Consider the following 16,660-nt stretch of genomic DNA (forward strand, 5'->3'; position numbering starts at 1 on the left):
CAACCAGGCTACAGAAGCTCAAGGATGTTCATCCATTCCTTGCATTTACACTGTCTCCTACCCCAATACTGCAGACGCTCTGGGTGAAGATTCCCCTAGGTACAGATCTAGGATCAGCTTCCCCTCCCCCAATCCTTCCTTCATACTGGATGCAGAGACATAAAAATGATATCCATGAATGAGTTCATCTGACTCTGGGGAAGTAGACAAAGGGCTTCATTGCCAAAATCCCGAAGTACCCCTTTAACCATTAGTGGGGAAAATGCTAAACTGACCCAAGATTAGTGTCTAGGGGCAATTTCACCCTACTCCACTGCAGACCAACAGATTTTGCTTAAACAGGGGATTATTCCATTCCATTGGTAGGCCTTAAAGTTATTACACTGGCCTTTAAGAGAGTCATATTGACGTAAAATCAGTCATCCTGCGGCGCCCCTTTCAGACTGGACCTCTGCCTCTTCTTCTCCTTCTGGCCCATCATACGGTAAAGCTTCTTCTTCGCCTCCTTCTGCCTCTTGAGCTTGTCCTCCTCCGCCTTGTCCCGCTGCCGCAGGAAGTCCTTGTGCTTGGCATGCTGCGCCGTGTGCGCTTTCTTGCTCTTGTAGTTGTGCACCGTGCTTAGTGCGTTGAGCAGCGCCGCCACCTGGTGGACAAGAGGGCACATGATCAGATTTCAAATGCAGTGTCATTCGTGTGTGTGTGTCAGGGGAAGTAATTGAAGCCACAAAAATTCAAGGCTGATTGCAGTACTGCAGGCATTGTTGGCAGAAAATTGCGATCTTCGTGGTCCATCTTAGAATTTTTTTTTTTTTTTACACTAAGACAATCATGGTACCAATGATTGCTTCTAATACACCAGTTGTATGTCCTTGAAACTTATTTTAAAATCGCACACAGAAGTTATAAGGATAATTTATTTGCTAATGGCAGCCTGCAGGACCCTGGTCGTCCTTCAACTTGAGTTACTCAATGAGAGGAGGCAGCACTGAGCTAACCTGCAAAGTCACTTCCTGGAGTTGCTCAAACTGAGCATGTTATGTCTCCATGAGAAGCCAATTTTACCGACTTCATTTGGCTTCAATGTGCTATTGAGTCTTCACATAGGAATGAATGGTGTCACGTGATCAATGGCTTTGTCCAATCATATATACAGTTATTGATGTGTGCGCGCCCCCATATATTATGGGGGAGGCAACAGTGTGTAGGTTGTTACAGCCCAGCTTTTACACATTGATTTAGATAATCAAGATAATAAGAATCTGACAATCATCACAGAATGCAATCCAATGGGATTTTTCATTATCCTTTCCGTAAGGAGACCCTTACCTTCCTCTCATGGGGCTCCCGTATGACAGCGGGCCTCTGGAGGTCCTTGGGCGTCTTGCCCTTGGGCTGGTCCTGTTTGGGCTTGCTCTTGAAGGGCAATGCCTTCTGCAGCTGCCTGGGGATGTGCAGCTTGTTGAAGTGGCGCTGCGCTCGCACCACCGGCTGCCAAGGGGGGAGAAAGGGTCAAGGGTTAGGTCAGAGGTTCAGAATCCAACCAGGCCAATAGACTGGCTTCAGCAGATAACTTCTCTGACTACAGACGCTGTGAGACATTGGAGCGGAGGACAGATGTCAAATGGTGCCAGAGAAGATAGTGCGTTACCACCACCAACAGCACGGGTGGTGAAATTACATTTAGACACATTTTACTGTCCACGCAATGTGGAAAGTTGCCTTCGGTTTCACATACATAAAACAGACATTAAATGCCGGACGCTAGTTAAAGAGGTATGTTTATTTTGATGGGCGAGCGAGAAATAACTTGTAATATTGGTCACCATGGATGTCACAGTGACATGCCTTGGGAAGAACGACGACAAGCCTGTGCGAATGACCAGTGCACCGGTGATGTATCGAGGTGCCTGCCAACCATAGGTGCTTCCCACTGAGCAGCTGTATCACGGTGCTGCTGGCGTTAGCTAACATAGCCAAATGTTTTGCTCCAAGTTTTTTTATTCCAAGTAGGATAGCAGCTTTTATGAGAAATAACTTATATTGGTAACCATCTGGACGTCACCGCGTGATACAGTCTACTCAGTGGGGAGAGCATGCATGGCAAGCAGGTGTTTCACAACACCGGGACAGTGTCCTTCGCCCCCACCTGCTGAGCACAGCTTACCCACAGATCCTTTAACGTTATGGCGAGGGAAGTAGTCAGCTCGCTAGCTAGTTGTAGTGATTTTTCACTGAAAATGTACAAGTAGGATATTAACATTGTATCCAAAAAGTATTACAAAACTAAATTAATCCTGAACACTTTCCCAAAGTCGGCCACTACAATATGTAGCGGCTCAGATATTATGCGCGCAGCGCACTAACGCCCTGGACCAGAGCTAATGTGCAAACTGATACGTGTGCAGTGCATTAATGCCCTGGACCAGAGCTAGTGATATATTATAGCTCTGGTCCAGGGTGTTAGTGCACTGCACACATGCCATCTGAGATGCAAAAACACCATCTGAGACACACGCACATGACTTTCGAGATTCGCAGACCATCTGCAGCTGGATGCTTCTCCTATTGGCAGGAAGTAGGAAATGCACCCAGAAATGAATTTGTGTGGTGTTCTTTTTTGCTATGCTCCATTTTTACTTACCAAATGTCTTAAGTTATGTTATTCACCCAAAATACCTCAAATGACTAATAAAATGCCGTGTGTGAACATTGCAGTTATTTCAAAATACTACTTCATATGATCAAATCTGTGTGTATGACAGTGTATCAAATGAACATCAGCCCCTTGAAGAGCAAACACACACAGGCAACCAATTTAAGTCTCATGTCTATGATTCAGAGTTAACGTGTTTGACATTTGTGAGTTGCTTTTCCGAGTTGGACTAATAAACGGTTGATAGTCTAACTGCCTCCATATTTAATCAATTGAGCTTCATCAAAATATCAGGTCACACTTTATTTGGATAGTCCCCTATAGATCATCTTACAGATGGTCAAACTATCTGTTGATATGCAACTGCTTGCTGGGTTACGGTTAGGTTTAGAATTAGGGTCATGTTTGGGAGCAGCAGAACAGTGAGCGGACATTCCTTTTTTCTCTATGTATTCTGGCTGCCACCTCGTCGGTCTGGCCTTACCTTATACAGTGAGTCTGTGTTGGGCTTGTTGCGGATCCCCAGGTCGTGTTTGAGCTGGCCCACCGTCCTCATGCCCGACCAGCTGTCCTTCTGGCCCGCTGGCATCAGCAGAGAGGTCACGGGGTTGTAGAGCTGAGGGACTGACACCGGGTACCAGGAGCGCAGGAACACAATGTCTACACACACACACACGTAATTAATAACATTTTTTTTTGCATATATATATATATATATATACAGGTAAAAGTCAGTAAATTAGAATATTTTGAAAAACTTGATTTATTTCAGTAATTGCATTCAAAAGGTGTAACTTGTACATTATATTTATTCATTGCACACAGACTGATGCATTCAAATGTTTATTTCATTTAATTTTGATGATTTGAAGTGGCAACAAATGAAAATCCAAAATTCCGTGTGTCACAAAATTAGAATATTGTGTAAGGGTTACATTTTGAAGACACCTGGTGCCACAAACTAATCAGCTGATTAACTCAAAACACCTGCAAAGGGCTTTAAATGGTCTCTCAGTCCAGTTCTGAAGCCTACACAAACATGGGGAAGACTTCAGATTTGACAGCTGTCCAAAAGGCGACCATCGACACATTGCACAAGGGAGGGAAAGACACAAAAGGTTATTGCAGAAGAGGCTGGCTGTTCTCAGAGCTCTGTGTCCAAACACATTAATAGAGAGGCAAAGGGAAGGAAAAACTGTGGTCAGAAAAAGTGTACAAGCGTTATAGGGATCACCGCGCCCTAGTCAAGATTGTGAAAAAAACCCATTCAAAAATGTGGGGAGATTCACAAGGAGTGGACAGCTGCTGGAGTCAGGGCTTCAAGATCCACCACCAAGAGACGCTTGAAAGACATGGGTTTCAACTGCCGCATACCTCGTGTCAAGCCACTGTTGACCAAGAAACAGCGCGAAAAGCGTCTCACCTGGGCTAAGGGAAAAAAGAGCTGGACTGCTGCTGAGTGGTCTAAAGTCATGTTTTCTGACGAAAGCAAATTTTGCATTTCCTTTGGAAATCGAGGTCCCAGAGTCTGGAGGAAGACAGGAGAGGCACAGGATCCACGTTGCCTGAAGTCTAGTGTAAAGTTTCCACCATCAGTGATGGTTTGGGGTGCCATGTCATCTGCTGGTGTCGGTCCACTCTGTTTCCTGAGATCCAGGGTCAACGCAGCCGTCTACCAGCAAGTTTTAGAGCACTTCATGCTTCCTGCTGCTGACCTGCTCTATGGAGATGGAGATTTCAGGTTCCAACAGGACTTGGCGCCTGCACACAGCGCAAAATCTACCCGTGCCTGGTTTACGGACCATGGTATTTCTGTTCTAAATTGGCCAGCCAACTCCCCTGACCTTAGCCCCATAGAAAATCTGTGGGGTATTGTGAAAAAGGAAGATGCAGAATGCCAGACCCAACAACGCAGAAGAGTTGAAGGCCACTATCAGAGCAACCTGGGCTCTCATAACACCTGAGCAGTGCCAGAAACTCATCGACTCCATGCCACGCCGCATTAATGCAGTAATTGAGGCAAAAGGAGCTCCAACCAAGTATTGAGTATTGTACATGCTCATATTTTTCATTTTCATACTTTTCAGTTGGCCAACATTTCTAAAAATCCCTTTTTTGTATTAGCCTTAAGTAATATTCTAATTTTGTGACACACGGAATTTTGGATTTTCATTTGTTGCCACTTCAAATCATCAAAATTAAATGAAATAAACATTTGAATGCATCAGTCTGTGTGCAATGAATAAATATAATGTACAAGTTACACCTTTTGAATGCAATTACTGAAATAAATCAAGTTTTTCAAAATATTCTAATTTACTGACTTTTACCTGTATATATATATATATATATATATATATATATATATATATATATAGTTATGGCACACGAGACACCTGTCTTATTCACACCCATCTCAGTGAATTAATCCATTGCGGAGTGCGAGACTAATCATTGTCGGAGTGGACACGTTGTTTGCAGAGCCCACAACCTATGCAACACCTGTGAGAAACAAGTTTTGATTTATTTCATTCCATTTACGAGTTGTCAATTTAGTCATTGTCTTTTGTTTGGAGTGCGCCTGTCAATGTTGAGTAAGGACGCGCACCTGATTAAGCATAGAAGTAGGCGTATTGGCTACCTGGCCGGCTCGCAAATGTAGGCATATAAATGTGCCCATTTGGGGATCTGATAGTATTTCTGATTGGCTTAATGCACCACCACTAATGAGCTGTGGAGCTTCTCAAAGTAATGTTTTCACCTCAAACAGCAAGCAAACAAAGTCTGTTTTTACATCCATTGAGAATGACAATTCCTGTGCAGAGCTCACAGGCGCAGGAAACTCTGGTCGTGTCTACACTTGACACTTATATGCGACTTCTGCTATCAGAATACAAAGACTGCATTTAAAAGACTGGTCTAGACGCACAAAAGTCGCTTTGTGGTCTGATTGTATTCAGATCTGGCTGACCACTTCAGAAGGTGGTCAGGCTGCATTGTGTGTGGATTTCTCCTCACTCTGGACGCAATCAGGCTACCAAAAGCGCATACAGTGGACGAAGTCATCAGCACTCCTCCCAACAGTCTCAACAATACTAAAATACTGTTTTAGGAACGAGGCACCTTTTCATTATAACGTTGGAGGAAATATGTTCCTAGCATGTGAGGAACGTGTTTACTGGCCTAATATTTAGAATTATGTTTTTTTTGTTTGGCTAGAGTTATGCTAAAGCGTTTGCAATCCCTTTAGCGTTGCTTGCTTGCTACAGAGGTTAGCTGTCTAGTTAGCTACAGTAGTTATCTACTGCCATCAGTTGTTGTGTTATCATATTTTGCCTATTCCGCCGTTTGTAGAATGCATACTGGCATTTGAATATAGTGCGGGAATAGGGAATCCGGACAGACTGTGGCCACGTTTAAAATGTAGGCGTAGACACATGACGCGTTCAGAATTCCATGAACAGAACGCTATGATCAGAATACTAAAGCTGTATGAACTGTCAAGTCTAGACACTGCCTCGGCGCCCAGAATATTTTATACAATATTGCAAGGCGCTTCAGACTGGGCCCAAGTTAATAGTTGATACAATGTTTCAAGTTCGTTGCAGATAGGCCATGCATAGCCAATGTGATTTATAGGATATTTATTTTTAAAATCAGGATATTTTCTACCTGCAGGCTGCAATGTTATTATTTGTTGGCTTTATAGGCTATTTTTACATAATTGGCAATGGCAGAAGTTACTTTTTAGGTTTGTATCATTTTCATTTAGATATAATTTTGATAAACCACATGACAATGATTTTGGGATACAAAGACATTATTATAAATGAAACTGTTCCACGGAAATGTACATATGAAAACCATAACTGGCACGCAGATCAGTAGAAATGGTCAGATAAATTGCCACTCCACATGAGAAAGTTTGCAGACTTCTCGAGTAGCCTATTACCGGCAACTTCAGGAGAGTAACGGCAGAATCTGCGAAAGCCAGTAGGAGCGGGAGGAGGATGGTCGGGACAGGCTACGTTTTTTTTCTTCATCTCTGGCTCCCTCGAGTCGTGTCTTAGTTCAACAAACAGTGAGCTTAAAGCATCAGACAAGCTCAATGCATATAATAGTTGATTTTATTAAAACACATTAGGGTGTGTCTATATGGAAAAATATACGTTTTAAAATTTCAACCAATCGATTGGTTGAAAGAACAGACGACTTTCGGTCGACCAAGATTTATTTTTTTTTAGTCGGGGACAGCCCTAAATAACATATACCAGGAGCACAGGTAAGCAATATCTACAAAACACACACACAATTAAATATCTATACACAAGGACACACACGAGTAATGAACATGTGACAGGAGCACAATGTGTACATACACACCCAGAAGTGAATGTACTAGCTAGGGATGTGAAGGCAGTATTCCTTGCAAATTACTGAAACGTCCATGAAGCTTCCATGAAATGTGCAACCAAAACAGTAGGAGCAGCCTGCTGCAGGCAATACAATAATTAGTCAAATTGTATAAATCCTACTTCTCCTGGAATTTTCACCATATTACTTTCACCTATCCAATCCTTCAGATCTCCACAAGCGCATAGAGGGTAGGGTAAGGGGGCTATGGGTTGTTTTTGGGACTATGAAATGCTCTACACTGCGCCAGTTCCTCACCACTCATCAGCAGCCTGTCTTCGAACGTGGCTCTGTAGGCTCCCGCCGGCGTCGACAGGGCCTTCTTAATTTGACCTCTGACCCCGCTGACTGTTCGGATGGAAGCCCCCTCGAATTTCGCAACCTCCAGCACGGTGTTGAACATCCCCTGGGAACAAAACAGAGGTGTAAAGCTCAACTTTTCTTACATGTTTTTTGGGGACCCGAGTCTCAATCATACTTTCAGAGTATTAGGGCTGATCTAGGATCTGTTTGTGTAAATGATTTAAATCTCAGTTGGTACACGCCACATTAGTGTTCCAAAATACTGTAATACGTATGTATGCTGTAATACACTGACTGTGCAAGCGGCAGGACTTCCGGTTTTCCCCGGATAAAATATCCACTTTTCACTACATTCAGACCACATAATAGGGCAACTATATGTGATCGTACAGATATACTAATCACGATATTTCACATTGTTTGTCTGTATAATTTAAATCTAACATTAATTTGCATGAAACAAAATCCACTTGATCAATAGTTAATGCTCTAGTATCCTATGGTGCCACTAGTGCCAATGACATCTATAGTTCGACCAACTGATCTAGTGCAGCCATCTAAGGTTGCAGTAACTTTATATTCACACAACTTATAAGGACATATACATAAGGTTCACATACCAAATTTCATGGCACCATGTTCATCGGTTCAGTTCTTATACAGTGCCTTCAGAAACTATTCAGACCTTGACTTTTTCCACATTTTGTTACGTTAGTCTTATTCTAAAATGGATTAAATAAAAAAAAATCCTCAGCAATCTACACACAACACCCCATAATGACAAAGTGAAAACAGGTTTTTAGACCTTATTTACATAAGTATTTGCTATGAGACTTGAAATTGAGCTCAGGTGCATCCTGTTTTGATTTATCATCCTTGAGATGTTTCTACAACTTGGAGTCCACCTGTGGTAAATTCAATTGATTGGACATGATTTGGAAAGGCACACACTTGTCTATATAAGGTCCCACAGCTGACAGTGAATGTCAGAGCAAAAACCAAGCCATTAGGTCGAAGGAATTGTCCGTAGAGCTCAGAGACAGGATTGTGTCGAGACACAGATCTGGGGAAGGGTACCAAAACATTTCTGCAGCATTGAAGGTCCCCAAGACCACAGTGGCCTCCATCATTCTTAAATGGAAGAAAGTTTGGAACCACCAAGACTCTTCCTAGAGCTGGCCGCCCGGACAAACTGAGCAATCGAGGGAGAAGGGCCTTGGTCAGCGAGGTGACCAAGAACCCAATGGTCACTCTGACAGAGGTCTAGAGTTCCTCTGTGGAGATGGGAAGACCTTCCAGGAGGACAACAATCTTTGCAGCACTCCACCAATTAGGCCTTTATGGTAGAGTGGCCAGACGGAAGCCACTCCTCAGTAAAAAGACACATGACAGCCCGCTTGGAGTTTGCCAAAAGGCACCTAAAGGACTCTCAGACCATGATAAACAAGATTCTCTGGTCTGATGAAACCAAGATTGAACTCTTTGGCCTGGATGCCAAGCGTCACGTCTGGAGGAAACCTGGCACCATCCCTACGGTGAAGCATGGTGGTGGAAGCATCATGGTGTGGGGATGTTTTTCAGCGGCAGGGACTGTGAGACTAGTAAGGTGTGAGGCAAAGATGAACGGAGCAAAGTACAGAGAGATCCTCGATGAAAACCTGCTCCAGAGCGCTCAGGACCTCAGACTCGGGCGAAGGTTCACCTTCCAACAGGACAACGACCCTAAGCACACAACCAAGACAATGCAGGAGTGGCTTCGGGACAAGTCTCTGAATGTCCTTGAGTGGCCCAGCCAGAGCCCGGACTTGAACCCGATCAAACATCTCTGGAGAGACCTGAAAATAGTTGTGCAGCATCGCTCCCCATCCAACCTGACAGAGCTTGAGAGGATCTGCAGAGAAGAATGGGAGGAACTCCCCAAACACGGGTGTGTCAAGCTTGTAGCGTCATACTCAAGAAGACTTGAGGCTGTAATCACTGCCAAAGATGCTTCAACAAAGTACTGAGTAAAGGGTCTGAATACTTATGTAAATGTGAAAAAAAAAGAAAATCCTGTTTTTGCTTTGACATTATGGGGTATTGTGTGTAGATTCATGAGGAATCAATTTTAGGATAAGACTAACGTAGCAAAATGTGGAAAAAGTCAAGGGGTCTGAATACTTCCCGAATGCACTGTAGCCCTAGTGCGATATGGGCCATTAGTGGTGTAGCGGGCTGACTTTGAATACAGCAACTAATCATTCTCAAATTCATTAGAGGCTAATTCATTGAGTCTATAGATGGGATAGCTGACATCACGAAAACGATGAGCACGGGTCAATGGAGTAGAAGTCCGTGAGTTATTGTGATTCTGGATGGCCAGATGGCTACCAACAAACTGCCATGTGGGGAATCATAAGTGACTCGTTTCAGCTAGTTTAATCTTGTTCTTGATACCATGTCTTGTTTTGAGGTCTTTTGACTGATTTCATGTCAATGCTAATATGGCTAAAATTCACTAGCTAGCTAACCAACAACTGTAACAATGTTTTTAAGAGACTAAACATTGAAGAAATATAGTTTACATGTCAACAATCTAAGCCAACCCCATCTGTTTTGGCCCATAGCTGCGCATGTCGGTTTTGTTGCTTAACAACCAACCCATCTATATACCAAATCTGGAGTCAGTCTGACTTAAGGATTTTTAGCATTAGAATGTGCTAAAGTGCATATATCGGTACAGTGCAGCCATATGAATGCAGCAACAATTTTCTCACAACCATTGAAGAGTGATGTAATGAGTCGAAATAAAACATCTGGAGTGAATCTGATGTATGGTTCATGAGGAGATGATTGTAGAGGATTGAGTATTAGCATTACATATGCAAATAATGAGTTGTTAATGGTTTCCTTGTTTTTTTTAGATATCAATACCAAATACAGTTCGTTTCATCTTAGGGACGTCCATGATAGCGATTACAAGTTTCAAGGTGATAGCCACTGTGGAGTGGATTTACAGTGGTTTGAAATGGACACGTAAAATCTGGTTCATGATAATATTTTTTTAAAGTTTTTTTTTAGCATATTAGTGCTAATATGCATCTACTGGTATAGTGTGGCCATCTTTGAATGCATCAACGTTATTTTCTCATTCTTTAGGGACTATTGTGATGAGTCCAAAGACCACATTTGGAGTGAATGACTTAGTCAATGAACATTTTTTATGGTTATTTTAAGCATTTAACGTTACATAGTTAGTCAATTGTTAATAGTTTCCTTATTTTTGAAGATATCAATTACAAACTTAACAAAGTTCATCATGGTAATGACTGATGACCCTAAAAGGTTTAAAGTTGATAGGCCACTGTGGAGTGGATTTACAAAGGATTTAAACTCTGATTTCCTGATTTATCAATAACCCATCTCTAAACCAATCCCTTATCTTTTCTCAAATTAAGTTAAGAGATGTACCATTGGCCTACATACATGCATACATACATACTTTGGTGTTATTTTGACTTTTGCTTCATGAAAATACGTTTTTCCAAAATGCCCAAGATGGAGGGAAATCTATCCCGACGGACCTTATGGGTCCTTGAGGCAAATTTGTTCAACATGAGGATAGACACCTACATGAGGAAAGACAACAACCGTTTCAAGTCTCTAGGTCAAACATGGTGGCGGATATGAGGGTTTAAATGAGTGCTGACAACAGCGCACCCTATAGGCCAATCAATTGCATTATTTTTGACCAAGTTACTCATGGCCTCTAGTTTCTGTGTGCCAAATTAGAAAGTAAGTTACCAATCTATGCTTGAGTTATTTGACCATGTCAAAGAAAAAAGAAAAAAAGAATTCAGCGAATAACAATAGGTTACACAGCTTTGCTGTGAACCCTTAATTACATATGAATACATTCACAAAGCATTACTTACACACAGTTGGTCCATAAAGCATTACACAGTTTTTCCATAAAGTGTTACAGACTATTTCTGTTATCCTGTTCTACAACAGATGAACAAATGCCTCAAATGTCTACCACAAAAAAATATATATATCGTAGCTGAATTTTGGTATGTCAGTAATACTATGAGGTGCATCCTACCTTTATGAAGGATGTGTTCTTGTAGATCTTGTATGGGTAGCCAATCAGCTTGAGCTTTTTGACTATGGTCACAGATTTGTCCAGGTCAAGGACAACTCCTGTAGCTGCAATGCGGAAACTGGTCTGCAAGAGAGAGAACGGACAACTTAAACAAAGATGCTACTAGAAATTACCCATACTGTGTACTGGTGCATGGTTGTATGATAGTCGTAAACAATTGTACTAGTTGCAAAATTAACTAAAAAGGTGTAAGTGGTAGAACTTTGGTCATAAAGTCTTCCAAAACTGAGATTTGCGGCTAGCAGTACCCAAGTAATCATTGATTCGGAACACAGCTGCACACAACCCGAACATAGCCACAGAATTAACCTACAGCACAGCTGCACGCTATCCAATCGTAACAGCAGAATCAACCTACAGCCCACCCTTTTATTTACCGACAGCGGAGCTAACCAATTGAGGCATTAGCACACAGCGTCTCAGAATGAGACAGTGTCATCAGAAAGTATTCATACCCCTTGACTTATCCCACATTTTGTTGTGTTAAAGCCTGTATTCAAAATGGATTAAATCGAACTTTTTTCTCACCCATCTACACACAATACCCCATAATGAGTGAAAACGCTGTTAGAAATGTCTGCAAATCTATTGAAAATGCAATACAGAAATCTCTCGTTTAGTTAAGTATTCACACCCGAGTCAATACTTTGTATTAGCACCTTCGGCAGTAATTAGAACAGCGAGTCTTTCGGGGTAAGTCTCTAAGAGCATTCCACACATGGATTGTGCAACATTTGCCCATTATTATTTTCATAATTGTTCAAATTGCGTTCAAATTGGTTGTTGATCATTGCTAGAAAACCATTTTCAGGTCTTGCAATAGATTTAAGTAGATTTAAGTCAAATATGTAACTCGGCCACTCAGGAACATTCACTGTCTTCATGGTAAGCAACTCCAGTATAGATTTGACCTTGTTTTAGGTTATTGTCCTGCTGAAAGGTGAATTCGTCGCCCAGTGTCTGGTGGAAAACAGACTGAACAAAGGTGTTCTTGTAGGCTCCATTCAGTTTCTTTTTTTATCCGGAAAAACTCCCCAGTCCTTAACGATGACAAGCATACCCATAGCATGATGCAGCCACCACCATGCTTGAAAATATGAAGAGTGGTACTCAGTGATGTTTTATTTAGGACAAAAAGTTAATGGCTTTGCCACATTTTCTGCCTAGTTGCAAATAGGCATGTTTTGGATTTTTTTAGATTCTGTACAGGCTTCCTTTATTTTCACTCTGTCATTTAGGTTAGTAATGTGAAGTAACTACAATGATGTTGATCCAGCCTCAGTTCTCATATCACAGCCATTAAACTCTAACTGTTTTTAAAATCCCCATTGGGCTCATGAAATCCCTGAACAGTTTCCTTCCTCTCCTGCAACTGAGTTAGAAAGGACACCTGTATCTTTGTAGTGACTGGGTGTATTGATACGCCATCCAAAGTATAATTCATAAGTTCACCCTGCTCAAAGGGATATTTAGCATCCGCTTTTTACACATCTACCAATCACCATCCTTCTTTGCGAGGCATTGAAAAACCTCCCTGTTCTTTGTGGTTCAATCTGTGCTTGAAATTCACTACCTTACAGATAATTGTATGTGTGGGGGTACAGAGATTGGGTAGTCATTCAAAAATCATGTTAACCATTATTATTGAACACAGAATGAGTCCATGCGACTTATGAGATTTGTTAAGCACGTTTTTACTCCTGAACTTATTTAGGCTTGTCATAACAAAGGGGTTGAATACTTATTGACTCAAGACATTTCAGCTTAGATTGTTTTTATTAATTTCAAAAATGTTCTACAAAAATTCCACTTTGACATTATGGGATATTGTGTGTAGATCAACAACAATCTCAATTGAATCAGGCTATAACAACAAAATGTCGAAAAAGTAAAGGGGTGTGAATTCTTTCTCAAGGCACTGTACATGTAAACAGGGCTGAAAAGTGACTGGTAGCAGGAATATATAAATACATATGGTAATATACTAGTGGCAATATATACATGTAAACAAGAGTAATAGTGACCGGTAGCAGGATAAAATAGATAGATACTAAAAAGGTAATGGCAATCAATGAACAGCAGCGTAGTGGTAATAATAAAGCAGTAGTTGTTTGCCATTTAACAGTCTTATGGCCACGATATAGAAGCTGTTTAGGAGTCTGTTGGTCTGAGCCTTGATTCACCGGTACAGTCTGCCGGACAGGAGCACGGAGAACAGTCCATGTCTCGGGTGACTGGAGTCTATGGCACTTCTTCGGGCCTTTCTCAGACACTGCCAGGCATGCATGTCCTGGATGGTTGGGAGCTCGCCCCCAGTGATGCGCTGTGCCTTCCGCACCACCCTCTGTAGGACCTTCCTGTCAAGGGCGGTGCAGTTGCCATACCAGACGGTGTTACAACCAGTCAGGATGCTCTCCATGGAGCAGCTGTAAAAGTTCCTAAGGATCTGAGGGGCTATGCCAAATCATTTCAGCCTCCTGAGGGAGAAGCGGCACTGCCTTCTTCACGATTGTGCCGGTGTGAGAGGACCAAGTTAAGTCCTCAGTGATGTGGACACCAAGGAACTTAAAGCTCTTGACCCGCTGTACTGCGGCCCCGTCGATGTGGATGTACACCCACCCCTCCTTCCTGAAGTCCACAATCAGCTCCTTGGTCTTCCTGACGTTGAGGGAGAGGTTGTTGTCCTGGTCCCACACTGACAGGTCTCTGACCACCTCCCTGTAGGCAGTCTCATCGCCGTTGGTGATCAGGCCGACAACCATCAAGTCAGCAAACTTGATGGAGTTGAAGTTGTGCGTGGCCACACAGTTGTGGGTGAACAGTGAGTACAGGAGGGAGCTAAGCGCACACACCCCTGGGGGGCAATGTGGCGGAGGTGTTGTTGCCTACTCTTACCACCTGGGATGGATCCATCAGGAAGTCCAGGATCCAGTTGCAGAGGTGGGTGTTCAGTTCCAAGGTCCCGAGCTTGGAGGGTACTATGGTGATGAACGCTTAACTGTAGTCGAACAGCGTCCTCACATAGTATGTGTTCCTTTTTTCTATGTGGGAGAGGGCAAAATGGAGTGCAATTGAGATTGCGTTGTCAGTGGGCATTATGCAAATTGTAATGGGTCCAGGGTGTCTGGGATGATTGAGTTAATGTGTGCCATGACCATCCTTTCAAAGTACTTCGTTATTACAGATATGAGTTCTACAGGGCGGTAGTCAGCTTGAAACAGGTATGATGGTAGTCAGCTTGAAACATGTGGGGATTACAGACTGTGCCAAAGAGAGGTTGAAAATGTCAGTGAAGACACCTGCCAGCTGGCCTGCGCATGCCTTGAGGACACGCACCGGAAAACCGTCTGGCCCAGCGACCTTAAGAGTGTTGACACGTTTAAAAACCTTACGTCAGCCTCGGAGAGAGAGAGAGATCACCCAGTCCTCTGGATTAGTGTGGTCCCTCATGCAGGGCTCTGTGTTGTTTTTGTTGAAGCCTGCATAAAAAAGGCATTGAGTTTGTCTTGTAGCGAGGCATCATTGGGCAGATCACGGCTTCCTTTGTATTCCGTTATGTACTGTAGCCACTGTCACGTGTTGGAGCTGGTATAATAGGATTCCACCTTGTTCCAATATTGTCCTTTTGCCTCGTTGATGGCTCTGCGGAGGTCGTAGCAGGACTTCTTGTACGCGTTTGTGTCCTCAGCCGTAGCCTCGGGGTTGGCTGCTGTTGTGCATCCAAGTCAGGGATGTTAACCCTCTACACTCCAGCCCGTATACGGGTTGTAAATGTTAGATCTGGACACCGATAACTTCTTACATTGGAACGCAGTGGCTATACAGTAACATGCTGTACATGACGTCAGAGTTCAGGGTCTATGCTTTAAAGCGCTGTATGGGATTCAACTGACAGATGTTCTAAACTTGCGCACCACCTGAAACAAAAAGATGCCCCCATCCCTGCAGCTAACTGGGCTACTTTTGCACACCAAAATAAATGTTTGAGTGAGGAAGATGCTGTAAATCAAGAGGACTCGATCTGTTCTAAAAGATGACTGAGGATTATAATAAATACTGCACTGATGTCCCTGATGTCATACAAGCCAATCTCACACCTGTGAGTCCAAATGTGCACTTCACATTCCGATATTATAAAACTCATGTAATTTACATTATCAACGTTAATGATCGCCATGTTTGATGTACAGTTACAAGGATGACAAGGCATCATACCGTGAGTTGTTTGGAACAGAATGAGCCTGTTTGTCGTATTATGAAGACAATTTGCCATGGAGCACACACCCAAATGCACTCAAGACTCCATTATATGCGCACCAAAATGACTGTTTTTCCTGAAGTGCCTTGTGAAAGCCTAACACTGAGATCGTATCTTAGCTAGTCATGTTGGCAATAGAATAAGCTTTCAAATGATGCCCACCTGACCCAGATTGGGATTTATAATGGACCGTTTTTGGATTGTGTAAACAGTAATTGTGTGATGGTGGGGATGCAGGGCTGTGTTCCAAACAAAAAACTACAAGTGTGCTTGATTCATTTCCTCAACGGCACAGCTAGGAGAGCTCAAAAAAGCACCTAATAGTTTACGGCTCTTCCTTGAGTCATAAAAGTGCATTGAAATTACTTTGGAGAGCTGCGTAGCAACTTCGAGACACCAGTTAGACCTCTCACTCAAACCCTCATCATTGTTTTGACTTACAGTGCATTCAGAAAATATTCAGACCCCTTGACTTTTTCCACATTTTGTTACGTTACAGCCTTCGTCTAAAATTCATTAAAGAAAACATTTCTCATCAATCTACACACAATACCCCATAATGACAAAGCGAAAACAGGTTTTTAAAAATGTTTGCAAATTTATAAAAAATAAAAAACAGAAATACCTTATTTACATAAATATTCAGACCGTTTGCTATGAGACTCGAAATTGAGCTCAGGTGCATCCTGTTTCCATTGTTCATCCTTGATATTTCTACAATTTGATTGGAGTCCAGCTGTGGTAAATTCAATTGATTAGACATGATTTGGAAAGGCACACACTCAAAGCAAAAACCAAGCCATGAGGTCGAAGGAATTGTCCGTAGAGCTCCGAGACAGGACTGTGTCGAGGCACAGATCTGGGGAAGGGTACCAAAAAATGTCTGCAG

At 42.5% G+C, this 16,660-nt stretch overlaps 1 protein-coding gene across 1 annotated transcript in view; it reads right to left on the minus strand.

The window, feature by feature from the left end:
• Nucleotides 1–205: 205 nt before the first annotated feature.
• The window catches only part of LOC121570035 (ribosome biogenesis protein BMS1 homolog), a 34,966-nt gene continuing 18,511 nt past the window's right edge, over nt 206–16,660 (minus strand). The window contains 5 exon segments of the mRNA XM_045217178.1: nt 206–643; nt 1,327–1,488; nt 3,138–3,313; nt 7,325–7,472; nt 11,454–11,576. Coding sequence (XP_045073113.1) covers nt 416–643; nt 1,327–1,488; nt 3,138–3,313; nt 7,325–7,472; nt 11,454–11,576 — 837 coding nt within the window. The 3' untranslated portion in view covers nt 206–415.

This window comes from Coregonus clupeaformis, unplaced genomic scaffold, assembly GCF_020615455.1.
Source record: "Coregonus clupeaformis isolate EN_2021a unplaced genomic scaffold, ASM2061545v1 scaf0954, whole genome shotgun sequence".
Lineage (NCBI taxonomy): Eukaryota > Metazoa > Chordata > Actinopteri > Salmoniformes > Salmonidae > Coregonus > Coregonus clupeaformis.